This window comes from Berghia stephanieae, chromosome 1, assembly GCF_034508935.2.
Source record: "Berghia stephanieae isolate SIO BIC M18660-M18661 chromosome 1, UCSD_Bste_1.3, whole genome shotgun sequence".
Taxonomy (NCBI): domain Eukaryota; kingdom Metazoa; phylum Mollusca; class Gastropoda; order Nudibranchia; family Aeolidiidae; genus Berghia; species Berghia stephanieae.
Genome location: NC_088360.1, coordinates 129,935,630 through 129,954,362, shown reverse-complemented (window position 1 = coordinate 129,954,362; position 18,733 = coordinate 129,935,630). Strand labels below are relative to the sequence as shown.

Below are 18,733 nucleotides of genomic sequence, written 5' to 3'. Positions count from 1 at the left end.
AAGAAGAAGAAGAAGAAGAAGAAGAAGAAGAAGAAGAAGAAGAAGAAGAGGAGGAGGAAGAGAAATAGGAGGAGAAGGAGTGGGAGGAGGGAGAAACGGAGGCTAGGAGGAGTAGTAATAAGAGGAGGAGGAGGAAGAGGAATAATATTTTCCACAATTTGCTTCTAAGATTTTACGGCGCTTGTAACGCTTATAAATCAAACGACACGAGATTTTAAATAAGGATAAGTTTATTCGTGCTTTGCCCTTCAGAGTCATGAGGCTCGTGGAGCCGGAATTTATCCCGGTTTATATAGCGTGAAACGGACAATAGTAATTGCTTGCTACCCATTGGATAGGATGCTAGTCTATCGCAACGTATGTTACGCCATATCTAACAGATCCAGCTACCCATTCACTGCTGGGTGGACAAGGGGGTTAGAAAAAACTCTCGACTGCACCTGGGATCAGTCTCGGTCCCTTTGGTTGTGAAGCGAATGCTCTACCAGCTGAGCCATCGGTAACCCCCCCCCCCATCCCCCACGAGCGTAAATTAGAACGAAATGGAATAAAACTGAGACCTGTGCTAAAAAAAATGCGCAGCAATTCTTTGCTTTAATATTATAGAAAGGCGACGTAAACTGCTGGCATTACATTTTTTAATTATTAAAAACAACAACAACCCATTTTAAAGTCACAATGTCAATCGCTAGACTACTGGACAACAATAAAACACCTTTTATCATTTTGGTCAGAAAACGTTCACCTCATATATCGATAGATTAAAATGACCTCCCAGCCCCCAACCTTTCCCCCTTTATCCAACTTGTCAAAAATTCTTAAAAGCGACAATTCATTTATAGTCAATCCGCTGGGCAGAATATGAAATGCCTTAAAAGCAAAAAAAAAATTCCTAAGTGAACCAGTCAAAACACAGCACAACGCAAATATAAGGTGTAAAAATGTCTCATATATATATATATATATATATATATATATATATATATATATATATATATATATATATATATATAGAGAGAGAGAGAGAGAGAGAGAGAGAGAGAGAGAGAGAGAGAGGTTGGGGACGACGTGCACAAAGTATAATGTGCAGGTCTGATTACCGAACGCAATTATGGGCTTGAATTAACATTGTTGTAATGGACTATATTTTGCGTCGGTTTAAGAATATTATTTCCAATACAACAATGAGCCCATCACAATTTGGGTTATCGGACCTCAAAATAAGAACACGTTGGGTAAGGGTGTCAGTGATAAGTTAACTCGTATATCATATAAGAACAACGTCATGTTCGATCACGCCACTTTCTCTTATCAATAATCATAGACGTTCAAAGTTGTCAAGATGAACTTTAAGATATAATTAGTATTTATCAAATGAAATGATGCTTGAAAAAAATAAAAGACGAAAGTTTGACTTTCAAAAAAATAATTATCTTTTCGCTTCACCCGATAATACCAGTCAAGGTTCTACTTTAAGTGAGTGGTAGATTGCATCGACCGTAGAGCGGTCCTCTCGCGGCCAGGCGAAGTTGTAATAGTAGGGTCGTGTGTTCGAGCCCCCATCGCCGCGTTTTCATTCTCTATTGTCTTCTGGCACTATTCTGTTCACTTCATTTCTTGTTTTAATGTACTTTAATAAAATGTATATGAACATTTATAAACGTAGTTCATTTCTAAGGATTAACATTGCTCAATGCACTTCACAATGTTCTCTTTATACCTGCAGCGGGCTGTACAGAACCCTGCTTCCATTCTTTAGAGTACCAATCGCCTGTTCATAGTCTTTTAGTACTAGAGCACTCTTACAAATCTTATATTATCCGAGTCCAGTGGGGAAATCTTTGTAAAGTGCTTTACCCAAGGACGTAACGTCGGGTCCCAAATTTTCCACGATCACTGTCACCTTCCGGCTACTGAACGCTTGTGCGACTATCGCATTCAGATCCATACAGAAGTGTTAAAATAATACAAGTTTGGTAAATTTTAAGCTTAGTTTCCATACTGTAACCTTTAGTTCCCCAAACATTGCTCCGTATTTTAAATGTGTTCCTTGATTTATTTATGCGCCTACAATGTCTCTCTCAGCCCCGCCAGTGCTTGCAATAAGGCTGCCTAAATAATATATGAATTCTTCAGTTCTTTTGTAATTCTTGTTCGTTAACTAGACTTGCCGTGAAGTGCTGAATGTTTAGTGCCATTAATTCTGACTTTTTAGTATTGATTTTCCAATACAACAATGTAAATTAAATCAAGCCAATAACTGCGTTTGACAAACAGACCTCATCAACTATACTGCCGTACCCTGACACCCTCCTCCCCCCCCCCCAACAAAAAATCAAAAAAAAAAAAAACCTAAACTAGTAAACCAAACTGAAACAAAACAAACAAAAAAACTAGCCAGAAAACCTACCCGCCAAATATCGATCGATTAGAAGAAACCCCATCTTGCCAGAAACTCTTAAACCTAGGATTTCAAGAAAGTCCCAGGTTTGAGATTCTTTGACCATTTAACCAATTTAACGTTCCCTGCCCTAAAGGTCAAATAACATGGGGAAAAAGAAATGAAAGCAAAGGCGGACAATTATACTCTCCTCCCCTTCCCACCCTGCAATGATCTCCACTCACCGCCATTCAAAGGTTGATATAGTAGCATTAGGTTTGAATCTGGCATCGACATAAGTTCTAAAACTAATTTTGCTTTGAGAAGCAAAATGAAGTAAACTGTATCATAAAAGTGATCTCCTTTCCAATTCAATTTAATAAGAGACACTCATAAAAAAGAGTAGAAGTAGACGATAGAATAATAAAAAGAAAGTAATGAGAAAGAAAGAAAATAATAAACAGAAACCAACTCATTGCTGACGTACTCCAAACAATTTATTTGTTATTCTATTTGTATCCAACTTGACAATTTTCATAGTCGACAAAAATAGTTGAGAATTTTTCCTCTTATATTGATTAAAGTTAAAGTCATCATTGCCATATCCACATCCCTCACCTCCCAGTTATTTCTACATAAAGTCAAGGGCAATTACTCATACCCTGCATGAACAGTCTGTCTTCAAAAGTTATCTCCCTTTTTCGACGGATAACTTGCATAGAGATTTTTTTTTTTAATGGATAGACTAAATGGTTTCAAGACAAAAGTATTTTATTTTAAACATCATGACGCAGTATCAAATTTCAATTTCGGACTAAAATAGAGCTCAGATAACCATCGACAAACAATTGCTGATAATGGACAAAATGCAGTTTGGTATTTAAAGCCGCTTAATCCTATCCAACAAGCAGGACAAAACAATGTATTTGAGAAGGCCCTCAAACGACTCCTAAACTCTGAAAAAAAAACCCAGTAATAAAGAACCAGTTTTCACAGATCGAGTCTGCGTCAAACATTTTGAAGGAAGACATCTTTTTAAAAAAATAAATAATTATGTTCAAATTCGAAGAAAAGACTTGTGATATTTCTTTAACTGAATTATATACAATTTCAAACAGATATAGGAAATCATATTGACCCAAGAGCAGAAAGACGGGACTACAGGTTCTTTCATCGAAGTCAATAAGTTACAGATTGCTGTTAAAAATTGAACTATAACATTTCATTCTCATATCAAAGAAAATTTAAGAAAACAAAATGGTAAAATTGAATAGAACATTACACTACAAATCAATTGTTTGCGTAAATCACTATTTATCTGTCTCATATTTTAATAGGAATAAAGAAGAAAGGGAGTGTTATAATATAATAAGGACTTGACCTTATGATTTAACTGAGAAGCTTCAATGAGAATCCATAAGAGGAATATCAATATCAAATCAGTTTCAAATTCTCAATAATTTTTATCGAAACTAACAAAATTATATCACACAATTCAACAACAATCTGGCTTATCAAAGCTGTCAACAAGTAACAGGAGTAGATACACAGAGGTGTGTCTGTATTTTTTCTAAATGGAACTGGTTTGAACACTACAGAGTAGCACAAAGAAAAATCCGTATGGCATTTCTCTCCATCAAAATTCAACTCTTGATTTGATGAGCTGTGTTTATTTTCTTTGTTTATTTCTAAGGGTTTTATGATACAAGCCACTCTTGTAGGTAACTTCAGCACCAGTAAAAAGAAAGATAACTGAGGAAAAGTTGTAGATCTGAATTAAAAGAACCAAAGAAAAAGTCAGACATAGGGACCATTTCAAATAGGGAATGGATGGTTCCATGTCAATTTTGTCAATGTCAATGTGCCAATTTTGATACTTCCTAAAAGTTCCATCCAGGCACAAGCAAAGGAACCTGCTATGAAGAATACAGTCAAATGTCCACAAAGAACAATAAATTCAAAACTATAATAGTACAAAAATAAAGAGATGATTTACAGAAAGGAATAAATATCACATCTCAAAAAAAAAAAAAAAGGAACTACACATTCATTTGACTGTCACCCTCAATCAGAGTAGGATCCCCACAGGGACCATAAAAAAATAAGAACAATCCAGAGCAAAGACAGAGGGACATGGAAAGGGGAAATAGATATAGAGGAATGGAACAAACAGCAAAAACGACCTCTCCGCCCACCTTGGGAAGTCAGAGGACGCCATCCACAATATTTGACGAGACAACATGACTACTCCTAAAGATCATTATTAAAGAGTCCAAATTGCTTATCAATCACTGGACTCAAGCACCAAATGAAAGAATGAAGAATCTTGTCAGATAATCTGGTCTCTGTTGATTGTATGTGATTGTCACCAGATGTGTCCCTTAGCTGTGTACAACACCGTGAACTTTATAATGAGGGCTATCTTTATCAAAACATTTCTTACGCTTGAAGGTTTCTCGAATGAACAAAACACATATACAGCTCTTAAAAAACAGTATGCCACAATTTTGAGAAACCAGTTCCATTTTTATAAGTCATTGGAATTTTTACTCAAGTATTGACCAAGAGACTGAATAAGATATCAAAGATGAAAAACCAAACCCATGCTTTTCAAAAACACATTATACATTGCTACTAATTAATAGAAATCAAATCGTTAATGCAAAACGCATTTGAAGAATAATTGGACATAAAAAAATAAATAAATGGAATTACATAAATGAAAACGTGGGGAATATTGTATATAGTAGAGAATAGAATAAGAATGTTATAATGACCATATTCCAGTTTACTTTGTGTATAAGACTAAGGCAGAGTAATTCTAATTGGCCTCCATTACACTTTTTGATGCTCCTTTCTTTGCCAAAACATCCACAGCCTCATTGCCTTCATCGCCACTGTGACCTTTGACATAGATCTGTAAACAAAAACAAACAAGTTAAAAAATAAATAAATCAAGATGCTTATAAAGCATTGTCATAAGGCTCAATGCATTTCAAAATATTTTATTTATTTCAACAGAAGATCAAAATAGAACTTTACTTTCATTTGAACACTAAAGTATGGTATCTCAAAACAAAGCAAGTGATGGCAAAATGCACTATTAATAATATTCATTGTTGAACTACATTACTGCCTGAGGGTAAAATTAACTGTGGTATGACAGCTCTTGTCTTTATAATGAGAATTTCTAAAAACCACTCTGCAGTTGAATTCCTTTTCCTAACAAGGAAAATCCTAAAACACCTGTAAAAACTATGAAATATTGAATAATTCTAAGTAGGGTAAGTCGGTTACTCCTTGTTAGGGAATGCTTTTGTCACTGATTCCCTCCCTTAGTTGTATCTAACACCAGTGAATATTACTACAACAACGACAATTCGGAAGGATATAATATTTGTAAGAGGTTGATAATTTCCAAGAGGAAATAAAACTCACAAATCAAACAATTCATTGAAAACCCATATTATTAGCCACAACTTACATAGATACCAGTCCAAAATGAGTAATTACTGAGTTGTTCATCAAGGGACTGAATCAAGTATCAAATGCTCTCAATTATGGGTCCCAATAGCTCAGTTAGTAGAGCTCTCTACAAACACACAGGGACCAAGTTTGAGATGAAGTCAAGATTTATTTTTTTTTGACTCCAGAAGTGATAGGTATCTGGGTCTGATAGCTCCAATGGAAAGTACTTGGAGACAGACTAGTGCCATATCAATAAAGGGTAGCAAGCAATAGCTATTGTCCATTTCATGCTCTAGAAACTGGTATAAACTCTGACAGACTACTACAACATCAAAAGGCAAATGTTAACGAATACTAGATTCATCTCATCATCATCATATCCATCTGACATTGAATTACAGTTTTAGCATGTCAAGCCCCCCCCCCCCCCCCCCCCCCCCCCCACACACACACACAGAATGTGGTCAGCACAAACTTAAGGAATTTTCGTTTACAACAACCTTAAGAATATGAACAAGACTCAAGAAATAAATGTTTTCTGCGTGAAATAAAAATAAAAATGTTACAGTCTTTTCATATAGTTTTCAATCATTTTGAATTCAAAATCTCCCTCTCTCTCTTTCTTTTTTTTTTTTCATCTGGTTCACCCTGACATAATAATGTTTTGTATAAAATAGTAACATATACTACCATCATACCCATTTGACATTGATTCCTTGGAGAGCCTCGTCTAGCTCTAGGAAATCCTCTTTATTGATAACAGGCCCTCCGGTCGAGAGTTTCCAGTCCCTCTTCTTCCATCCTTTGATCCATTTTGTTATGCCTAAAATTCAGAATGCAACAAAAACTAAATTAATAAATAGATATTTAACGCATAAAGCAAAAAATAAAAATTTTAAAAAATCATCTGAGAGCATTTATTTAACGTCGTGAGTGAATGCACTTGCTGCCTATCTCATTCCATTGATTGGTGACAAAATATTAAGTGCAAGGAAGGAAACATTCAGGACTGCCATCTAAGCATCGTACACATGAGTTGGTGTGATTTGTGATTTTTATCAGTAGAAACCATCAAGCTTTAGAAATAATGTTTAATATAAGTTGTCCTTATAATAGTATTCCCTGTACTGGACACAACTAAGGGACAGAATTGGTGACAACGCATTTCACTTATATATATCTGATAATTACCTCATTAAAACCCAAGTTAAGGACAAGGCTCCTGTTAGCTTAGTTGGTAGAGCACTCACTTCATATCCAAAGGGACCTAGGGTGAAGTCTAGATTCTTTTCTGACCGCCCTGTCTAACCAGCAGTAATTGGGTAGCTGGGTCTAATAGATCTGGCAGAAAGTACTTTGCGATAAACTAGCATCCTATCCAATGGTTTTTGGACAACATGAGCGAATCCTGTTGACATGAGACATCTTGTTGAGAGGTTTTCTATATATTCCTTTATCGAATGCCTCGGCAACCGTATCTAATGATGCCATGGTGGAAGGGCGTAATTTTCATTTTATCCAATGGGTAGCAAGCAATAGCTATTGTCCATTTCACACCATACAATCCAGGATAAACTCCGGCTCTGTGGGCCTAAAGGCTCTGAAGGACTACTTAAGGTAAGGGCATTAATAATTAGAATCCTAAAATAAATTAACGAATCATCAAAAAAAATAACACCTTACACAGCCAAATGTACACATGAACTGAGTTAGAAAACAGAGTCTCTGTTCATGATAATCTATTTGTGTCATACAATTACAAGTGAAATGTTGAACAATTAACTTTAGTCAAAGTGATACATGAAAGTCAAACTTTCTGTGTTTGGTATTTTGTTCTTTTTGTTCATTATTTTGAACAATCAACTGTACACATTTAATGGTAGGAAAGAGAATAAACCATAGCGCCCAAATTTTCAAAGAGCTGAAACAGGACACCTTAAGGCAGAGTACCAGCATGACACAAAACAGCAGTATGTTTGGACTATTATATAACATTAAAATATTGAGAGTTATAGCTTTTTGTCTTCTTTGTTTTAATTTGCAAGTCAAAAAAGCATAATCCTGGATCATGAATAGGTCATTTACAATTTAAAAAAAAAAAAATTTTTTTCTCCACATTGTCAAATTGGGACAGTCCTGATTTTATTTCGGAGCTGTTCAAAAATGTGTTAGGGCAAGACAGAGTGGACCCATGTTTCTTACGATTTCACACTGCATTCTCACTTGTTCACATTGCTACCTGAACGGATGAACCAAAAACTCTTAATACGAGAACAAAGTGCACCCACAAAATTTCAGTGGAACATCTTGTACAAGGGGCCAAGTGTGTAATTTTTAAATAGTCAACATTGACGACTAACGTTTGATTGTAGCTGTGGAAAGTGTCTCCCACTATATGACAAAGCAAACAATCAATATTCGAACAGAATATCTATTTAAAAACAATGGGCCAATGTCGGAGAAGGTATATCTCTCTCTCTCTCTCGCTTTGTTTCTCTCTCTCTCTGTGTTTTCTATCTCTCCCTCTCTCTCTCACATAATCTAAACCACGCCTGACACTATCTTGAACGTGCAAATGACGGATGGGATGTGGGTCCACTCTGCTTGCATTTTCACATTTCTTCCGTTCACGGTACAACCTCGACAAGTGAGAGTGTAGTGTGAAGTTGTATGCGATAAGAGTGTGGGCCCACTCTGTCTCTGCTCTGCCCTTATAATTACCATTTATGAGGAACTGACTGTCTGTGTGAAGTATGAGATTCTCAACGCCTCTAACCTTGGCAATTTGCACAGCTTTGACAGCAGCCTATAGAAATAGAGGTGATATATTGTAAACATCAAAACAAACTGACTAAAAATACAATACAATAAATATATCATATACTTATATATCATTTAGTATTCTCACCTAGTATGTTTTTTGTTTTTTTCTCCTACAACACTTAAATTTTGAATAACGTTAAAAATGCAAATTTCATACTTGTTATAGGTTTGGTTAAAACCATGGGAATGTCTTCAATTCAAGGTTACGAAGCAATGTTGCTTCGACTAAAATGGAAAATGAAATTCTTAACTGCAGGGGCATTCCCATAAACACTGAACAACAAAGTCATGTGAGGAAGTACTATGAATAGAAAAGCTCAATTTCTGAATTATCCCTTCCCTAATAACGGAGAAAGTGAGGGAAAGAAAGAACATAATATATATATATATATATATATATATATATATATATATATATATATATATATATAAGAGAGAGAGAGAGAGAGAGAGAGAGAGAGAGAGAGAGAGAGAGAGAGAGAGAGAGAGAGAGAGAGAGAGAGAGAGAGAGAGAGAGAGAGAGAGAGAGAGGAGATTAATATTCAATAAAATGCAGACTCACATGAATTTCTGCCCTATTGTTGGTAGGCCTTCCTGGTAACTTATCACTCACATTGCTGAGGGATTTTAAAAAAATCAAATCAACACAGAAATTACACTACACATGCACACCCACACACAAACATTTATTAATCAAAATTATAGAAAAAAAAAAAAAAAGAAATCTTATGAACAGAAAAGAGAAAAGGACCTGAACATTGGCCAGATAGCTACCATTAACACCACAGAGGTTACCTGACAGTTGGGACGACTTCATATGCTATGTTTAAATAAAACATAAAAATGCATGGCTTTGTGTGAAACCTTTCAGCATTTACACACAAATTGAATGCATAGAAACAAAGACAAGGATGTGTCACTATTTAGACATTGTAAGTTCCCATAACTGGCATAGTACAGCGGATTTAGCTGCACTTAACAAATATGCATTATCATAAAATTAGACACAGTGTCCAAATTGCGATACTTTAATACTGCGGCCTCCCCACAGCCCTACCACGGTTAAGCGATGCCAGATGTACCAGATGATGACTCACCCTGTTTCGGCGAGAAAACGAACGGCGCGCTTGCTGGACATTCATGTTATAGTAATTGTATGCAATCAACAGTTGGGCATTCCCGTTAAATCAAAACATGCCATTGAAAGCATGTCGGGTGGAAACTGTTAGTAATGATGTATGGTTGTGACATGACAAGTTTCATTAGTCTATGAATGATGGAATGATAGTTAGAACGAAACAAATGTAGGTCATTTTTTAAACTGATTATCATTAACACTTTTCAATTAAAGTGTCGATTACAAGACAATGAATCCGTGGACATCTGATTTTTTTGTTTTATATTACTCTTAAAACGATTACAATTATAACTCACCCTCAATTTCTCTTGCGAAGTTCATAGTTAATCCAAAAAATGCTCTTGAAGTAGTTATCTATATCCCATTACTGAATTTTTTGAAAGTCTGCATAGAGGTTTACTGAAGCTTCTTCTTCTTCTAGGTTCCATGCCTGGTCCAGGCTTCGGATACTGCATGAATTATCTCTCTCCATTCCTCCCTGTCTCTTGCTTTTTCAAACAGCTCTTGGATTGTTAGGTTGGTGAAGCCCTTCAGTTGGTCTATGAGTGTTTTTCTTTGTCTCCCCCGGGCGCGTTTACCAGGTATTTTTCCACAACTTGCCAGGTATTCATTTTTATCTTTCCTTACTATGTGTCCGAAAAAGGATAGTTGTCGATCCGCTATTAAGGGCATTAGTTTCCTTTGTTGGTATGTTTGTTTTAGCACTTCTTCGTTCGTTTTGTGTGCAGTATACGATATTCTCTGCATCCTTCTCAAGCACCACATTTCAAAAGCTTCAATGTTCTTTTGTGTTTCTGCATTTGTAGTCCAGCTTTCGCATCCGTATAACAAGATTGGCCACACGTAGCACTTCAAGACTCGGAATCTAATCCCGAACGACATCTGTTTGTTTTTCAAAATGTTTCCCAGGTCCATGAAGGCCTGTTTGGCTTGAGTTATTCTTGCTCGTATGTCCGGTTACATCTTCCATCTGTTGTCACTATTGAACCTAGGTATTTAAAACTTTCTACGTTGGTAAGTTGCTCGCCGTGAATCGTTATATTGCAGGTGTTGTTGTTTTCGGGTTTTTCTGTATTACCATGCATTCCGTTTTGGTGATATTCACTTCCATTCCCTTGGCTTCACTATCTACTACCACTTTGTCAACAATCTTTTGAAGTTGGATTTCTGATGTTGCAATGAGTACCGTATCGTCTGCGTATCTTATATTATTTATGTTGTGACCTCCTACTTTTATTCCCTCCATATTAGTTATGCCCCTCATGATTGTTTCTTGGTATAGATTGAACAGATCTGGTGAGGCAACACACCCTTGACGGACTCCTTTCTTAATAGGAATGGAATTTCCTGTAGAGTTTCCGATTTTGATAGATGCCTGCTGGGTGTAGTATAATGTTTGCATGAGTCTGAGGTCTTTCTCATCAGCGCCAATGGAGTGCAGTTGTTTTAGTATTTCTTCGTGGCGTACTCTATCAAAAGCTTTTTTGTAGTCGACAAAACAGAGGTATAGTGGGGTCTGAACCTGTATAGCTCTTTCACTTAAAACACGGAGGAGGTATATTGCGTTCCTTGTCCCTCTGTCAGGTTGGAATCCATATTGTTCTTCTGCGATTTCGGGGTTAATCTTATTCCTTAGCCTGTTGATAATTATACGCAACAGTATTTTGTTGATGTGGCTTATTAAACTTATAGTTCTAAAATTTTCGCATCTGACTGCACCTGCTTTCTTTGGTATTGCTATGAAAATAGAGTTACAGAGATCCTCTGGAATTTTCCCAGTGTTGTATATATTGTTGAATAATATGTGAAGTTCATCAATTGCTAGATCTCCTAGGCTTTTTAATACCTCTACAGATATTTCATCAGGGCCTGTTGCTTTACCATCCCTCATTCGTTCCATGGCATGTTCAATTTCACTTTTGGTGATGTTTGGTCCGCTTAATGGTTCTTCACACTAATCTTGGAATTGTCAATCTTATAAAATCTTACTTTATACAAATAATTTTCAATAATCCAAATATGAAATTTTAAACATAATAGTTAACTTTATCAAAATGTGCGCATCAGTTTGTTTGTTTTATTTTAAAAGATAATAATTGATAATTTCCCTTATTACTTTTTTTTTTCGCTTTCTTTGGTGACTTTCCTTGGTTGCGTAGTCGTGGTGATGTATGGAGAATTATTTGCTTCCATGATGAGCTTGATTTTTTTAGTGTCACTTTTAACACTACACATTCTTTTGTCCAATTTCCCTATGATTTGGTGACTGGCTTCAGTGCCTTGCTCTCCATGGAGCCCAAGACCAAACCCAAATCTGACCATGAATGGAACGCAATGGTGCTCCAGTATGTGTTGTTTTGGAATGATCATGTTTGTGAAGTGTGTTCTAAAAAAGTGGAGATAATTATCGATGTTTTCTTGTGTCTTGTGTAACTGGGTTCTGTCTACAGCACAGCGTCATATTTTCGACTCTGAGCGCTGAGTTTGAAAATATTTGGAAAGAATTGGCGTCATAGACGGGATTTGAAAAAACAACTGAAAAACACAAAAACGTGCTTGATCCTTAGTCGTACAGAAAGGGACAGACATAGATTCGAACTAGCGTACAAAAAAAATTGAAAAGAAGTTATAATGCATTAGGATTTGAAACCCTCAGTTCAAGATCTGGCCCAATCTGCTCGAGTCTGGATGCGATTTTAGCCAGACACAAGATAACACCCCAAGCCTATCATAGTCGGGCCTTTGTCGGCAACCACTGTCACAAGTATTTGACTGCGGAAGTCAGAGGGGCCTTATTAGAAGCTGTTGTGGAAGAAACATGCAAACACACATGCAATTTATTAACAATTGACTTGGCTGGGGAAATCAAAGCTAAATTCACACAACTGAACACCCTATACCAAATTGTCCATGATAGCATTTCGCATTCCAAGCCTGTCACAGGCCCCCTACCCACCTCCCCCGAGAACACATTGAGATAATACATTTGAGCACAAATGTGAATATTTAACATTTATCCCTAAATCGCTCATATCGCGAACTCATTCTAAAACTTATATTAAAGACAAAGACTTCAAAATTGGGAATCACGAAAAAAAAATAAAACTTCATGGATCCAAACCAGAGTTATTAATTAAATTAATCACATCACTCACATCAAATTTGATATCATTCCAAGATCGATAAGCAGTCGTATTTTAACTAATATTATTTTCCAAGTTGAAAACCAAAAAACAATAAGAATTACACAGAAACAAATCTGAACGTGGTGATAACATGAATAATGAAAATAAAATGAATCGTTCTGAAGGTTTGGTGGGGGGAAGGGGGCAAAAGAGGGGTTTTCAAAGCAAAGAATTGCATCACAGTGATGCACCACACGCGCATGCCACGCCAACGTCCGGCTTGCATACCTATCGTGTCACGGTCAATTACGTTTTTCCCGAGAGCAAGGGTATCGGGGTATCAGGTGGTCAGCCTGATGTGAGGCGATTGAAGTAGCGCTCAGAGTCGAAAATATGACGCTGTGTAGAGTATGCCTTCCAATTTTTTCATTTCAAGGATTAAAGCAATGAACTATTTCATACATGATCAATAAATTTGATGTTATTAAAAGACAGAAATTTTCTTTCTTAAAATAAGGGAGTTAAGAATAACTTACTCTGGATCATCCTTCCCCCAATACACACCAATGCCAGCTTGTGCTCCCTTTTGGCCATTAAAGAAACATCCACCATCCGTGTATACATGGATGCCACTGTTGTCTTCAAATGGCGTACCTGAAAAATATTGTTGTTTGTAAAACAAAATGAAACCTACAAATTTGCTAATAAAAAATAACAAAGGATAAATATGAAGATCATAGGATGCATTTTCATGTTTTCTTCCTTATAAAAAGTCGCCTACCTATCAACACTGTATATTATGCTGGCATGATTGCAAGTAGGTTATGCCAAAAAAGCCTGAAACCCATTTCCAACAATTTCATAAAGCCTGAAACTTATTTTGATATGTGACCTAATGCCTAAAAGTAGCATTTTTATCAGATCATGTCATTTTAACTTTGTTCAATTTTAAACTTGAGGATACCAAACTGCATCTTCTTGACTTGACTTAGATGCCTTTCGTGTCTCGACCGAAAGATCGGGTCGCCTTGGCTGTTTCCAGTATTTCCTGTGTGAGGTGTCTCCAATATTGCCGGTCCTCTGCTAGGGTTCTCAGATTTTCAAGGTCCCCTGCCATTATGAGACTAATGCTTTGTCCAAGTGTTGTGAGGTTTTTGTTTAGGATCACAGGGAGTGTTGTGATCGGTCTTCCTCTGAAAAGGTTCCCGTGTTTTTGGAAGTATCCCGACATGGCTTGGTTAGCTGGTATGTTTTTGTCCCTGCGTAGTATGTGACCGAAAAGTTGCCATCGTTGTTGTAAAATGTCAAGGGAGATTGGTCTTTCTTTTGTGATCTTATAGAGTGATTCATTTGAGATCTTTTTTTGGGTATTTGATGTTCAGTACCCTTCTTAGCTGTGTGCGATGGAAGGCATCCAGATGTTCTTCTTCGGATTTTGTCAACGCCCAAGTGCCGCAGTTATACAGAAGTACCGGTTTTACAAGAGCACGGTACAGTTTCAGTTTGGTTTTTCTCTTTATTTTGTCACCTCTAATCCATACATTGGTGAGTTTACTGAGTGCGGCGTTTGATAGCTGTTTTCTTCTTTGTACATCCTCGGTGTCTCCAATTAGTGAGTCGACTTTCTTTGTTCTTTTCCATTCCTCTTTGTTCCTCGATATTGTTGTAAATTCGGTTTTATTGGCATTGACTTGGAGGTTATATTTCATGAGGGTATTTTGTATGATGTCTATATTTGCTGGGGTTGATCCAATAAAATCGACATCATCTGCATAGGCGATTTCTCTAGGGATTGCATTCTCAATATGAGTCGTTGGTTTTGGAATGACTTTTCAAACTTCTTTCAGAGCGTGTTCTAAGTATATTGTGAACAGAATCGGGCTCAGACTATCTCCTTGCATCAAATTCATTAAAAATCAGTTTTGTATTCTCGATGTAGCAGTTTCATGAGTAAAGGGAAACCTATAATCTCTGGCTAAAATGCATTTCATTTAAAGCCAAAATCACGATCTTCACAAATAATCAAAAGACTGCACAGCTATGTCATCTTGTGGTATAACATTTGTCTTTGGACCAGAAGGTCCAGGTTTGAGTCCTACTCTGAGCGATGCATGGTCGAATCCTTGGAAAAGGCATTTACTCACAATCTCTCATGGTACTCAGGTGTAAAATGAGTATCTGGCCATTAACAGAGATGTCTCTTTCCGAAAAAAATATTGTAATGTTGACTTACTGGCGTCACGTCTCATTTATGTGTTAAGTATTTCTGCTACTCAAGGATCCCTGGCAAAGCACTTTGAGCACACTAAGTGGATATTGCTTTTATACTTATATAAATGCTTACATTTTTTCACAATTCAAACACTTATGATGATTACCTGTGAAACTGTCTTTGTCATCTACTGCCTTCTTTTTGGGTTGTGGTGCATCGTTGTCTTTTTCTGGCGATGTGCTTCTTGCCCGTTTGGTTTCAGCAGCTTGTAATAAAACAATAAATTATATTCTGTTATTCATTAATTTTCTATTTTTACAGTTGATGTACACTGAAATCAATTAATCACTAATTATACACTGTCATGAGATTTAAATGAACAAGGTTTGTCTGTTTCATAAAATCCAAGTGACGACTTAGGTAGCAGGCACTGGTGTAAGATAAAAATCTGAAACAGTGTGTATGACACGAGGCCAGAAAAAGAAGAAAAAAAACAATAGAAGAAAAAAAATCATCCCAAAACATCAGCCTTGAGTTGAGCAGGCAGATCTTTTCTCGTCTTTTTCTTTCTGCTTTGGCACTTTTCATACACACTGTCTCAGATTTTTTTATCTTTGCTTGTTTTGTTTTTCCTGGAGGTTCTATGGTACTTACAACTGTAAAATTCAACATGACATAGAAGTAAACAAACTGACAATTTGTTTCTCCTTCACATCGCCATCAACTAGCTCCTCGTTTACGCTTAAACTATTTCGCACTATACCTTTTCTCACCATTTCATTCACACCCTCCCCATGATCTAATGATTATTAGACAATACATAACATTTAATGGTCAACAAATAAAATCTCTCATACTAATAATCAACATAGAAATCCGCCAGCTGTCGCCTGTCCTGCAGTCAATCTCCTGGGGAACCTATTTCACTCCCATCAGACTGCTCTGCAACACTCTCACCCATGGGCAGATTCCCATCTACGACATCATCACTACCCTCAAACTTAGAATTCACATCCACAGATTCTTCATTCGCCTCAACCAAGTGTAGATCTCTCACATGACGATTCTTCCCATCTACTTCCACCACCACATCTAACACAATCTTTGGAGCTGTGTATTGGTCGTCACCAGCACCTGAATTCATCTTTTTAACTGTTTATAATTACGTTTTGCATCCGACAACTGCTTGTACATACTGAAGGCTGTTCCGGTAATGAACAATGGCACAAATGTCTCACATTCAGTTACCTTCTGCAATGTTGCAACCAGTTCTAACTTTTCTAGCCACTCACTGATGTCTCCACTAATATTGGTACTGTCATAACTCACACAATGTCTGTGAGACTCATGGCCATCTTGAACAAATAAATAAGGTACACCTTTAACTGCCAAAATGTACAAAGAGTAACTGCAAGATTCGCAACCAGATGCAAATCCAGAGACCCGGGCTTGTGATGTCCTCCCTCCAGTCACTTGAATGGATCCAAGGTATCCCGTATTGTTACCTTACACAAAACCATCAATGACACAAACTCACCCATCATCATCCCAAACTACATAACAAAGCAAATCAGATCGGTACACTACACATAGATACAATGCATTACAATCCATACAACCATTTACACGAACAAACACATACAAACATAGCTTTTTCCCACAAACAATAAATGTCCTGCCACCAGACATAACGAGCATTGAATGCTTGGAAACTTTCAAAACAGTTTTGGATGCATTTGCTCGTCAAAGTAATCTGTGACTGTTCCCTGATTTGATTGGACTGTAACTGAACATTTGCAGTGATGGACCTGTAGGGCCTTTCGCAAATACAAGCCATTGAAGATTGAAGATTAAAAAAAACATAGATGTTATCAAACTGACAATTTATTTCTCTTTCACATCACCATCAACTGGCTCCTCATTCATACTTGCATTAATTTTCTCACCAATCCATTCACAACATAATCACATCATTTCAGTACCAGTAAAACGGAAGATATTAGAGTAGTCAAGAGATGTAGATCAAGTTATCGAGCACCAAACATAAAATAAAAACGATTAATGAATGATGTGAGTTGTCCCGTAGACATGCCTGACTCAAGTTAATGCTGCTACCTCAATGCTATGTTCATACTCAATCTATCTGCATGTTGTTCGATGAAGTAGAATTATGTTTTACCTATTGACAGCGTCCATGCAACAATAAAAAAAAAAATTACTCACGCTTGCCAGTCACAAACTCTGCTGCATCCGTTATTGAAAGAAACTTTTTGTAAGCAGCACCAGTAAAACCTTTCACCTGTAGTTCACAGTGAGGCCTGGGGTGAAATGATCAAAACAGTTATCTCACTATTGTTCAGAGTGTAAAGAAAAAATAAAATTAAAAATATAACATTACATAGAATTTGAATGTAACTACCTTATGCTAACTTTATTTACCATCTTAACCATCAATAATTTAAACAACGATAACAAAAGAAGAGAAGGGGTCGACTCCTCCAAACAAGGAATTTTTCCTCATCCCATGTCTATGTCTGTGTAAGAATATTTTCACTGCAATATCTTTAAAAGCAGATGTTTTCATGCATCAAGAAATGCATTCAGATATAAAAAAGTGTGACTTTCCTCAAATTAAAATCATAAGCAAACTTGATCCAAGGGTTAAATTGACCTCATAATATGATCGTTTATGAAAGGTAGCAAGCATCTGAGAAAGCTGGTTGGCATAGTGAACAATAATAAACCGCACTCAGCATTATAAGTCATTATTTAAATTATACACTATATAATATAAAAATATATTTTTATAATATAACTGAAAAGAAAAGATAATTTCTTTTTCTTTGTGCTATTACTCAAATAGGACTATTACTACTATTACTTATTATTACTAAGGATTTCTTCACCTTCGAATGTCCTGCAGTCAATCTTCTGGACTGGGGAGGGGAACCTATTTCACTCCCATCGGACTGCTCTGCACCACTCTCACCCATGGGCAGATTCCCATCAACAACACCATCACTACCCTCAACCTTAAAATTCACATCCACAGATTCTTCATTCGCCATGGTAATCAATCAGTAAAATTAAAAATAATATTTTTAACTCCAAACTCAGTGAAAATGAAAAGGTGTAGGATTGTACTCACTAGACTGACTAGACATACCTTTACTGACTTAAACTCACCATTTAAAGTATATTCCAGGTGTTCTACCACTCCTGACAGCGTAAAACCACTGCTCTGATTGTTTTGATTTAGACATTATTACTTGACTAAGACTAACAAAACTACGACCGGGAGCTGCAATGATTGAGATTGTCCTTATAAACCTAAACCTTAGCATCGCACGTCTAGAAAAGACGCGGAAAAACGGGTGTGGCAACAAACTCCCGCCGCTCGTTCGTTTTACTCATAAGCGTACGAAACGAACATGAAACTATGGCCTATATCTCTATTGCTGTAAAATAAAGATGTATACTTTTATTTTTATTTAACTTGAAACCAAGCATCCCCACCAATTAAACTGACTAGACTGTTTACTTTTACTTTCGTTTTATTTTAAGGTCGTGGATCTGTTAATTCGTCA

At 36.6% G+C, this 18,733-nt stretch overlaps 2 protein-coding genes across 2 annotated transcripts in view; one reads left to right on the top strand and one right to left on the bottom strand.

Annotated features, from left to right (window-relative positions):
- Nucleotides 1–18,733, top strand: part of LOC144963169 (small ribosomal subunit protein eS7-like) — a 174,632-nt gene that overhangs the window by 143,769 nt on the left and 12,130 nt on the right. The gene's annotated exons all lie outside the window — the stretch shown is intronic.
- On the bottom strand, nucleotides 2,860–18,707 carry LOC144963163 (ribonuclease H1-like). Its single transcript, XM_078896883.1, has 8 exons — nucleotides 18,333–18,707; nucleotides 17,370–17,464; nucleotides 15,313–15,411; nucleotides 13,471–13,588; nucleotides 9,234–9,288; nucleotides 8,570–8,654; nucleotides 6,547–6,671; nucleotides 2,860–5,297 (listed from the first exon to the last, which is right to left on the bottom strand). The coding sequence occupies exons 1-8, from the start codon at nucleotides 18,488–18,490 to the stop codon at nucleotides 5,202–5,204; spliced, it is 831 nt and encodes a 276-aa protein (XP_078753009.1). The 5' UTR covers nucleotides 18,491–18,707; the 3' UTR covers nucleotides 2,860–5,201.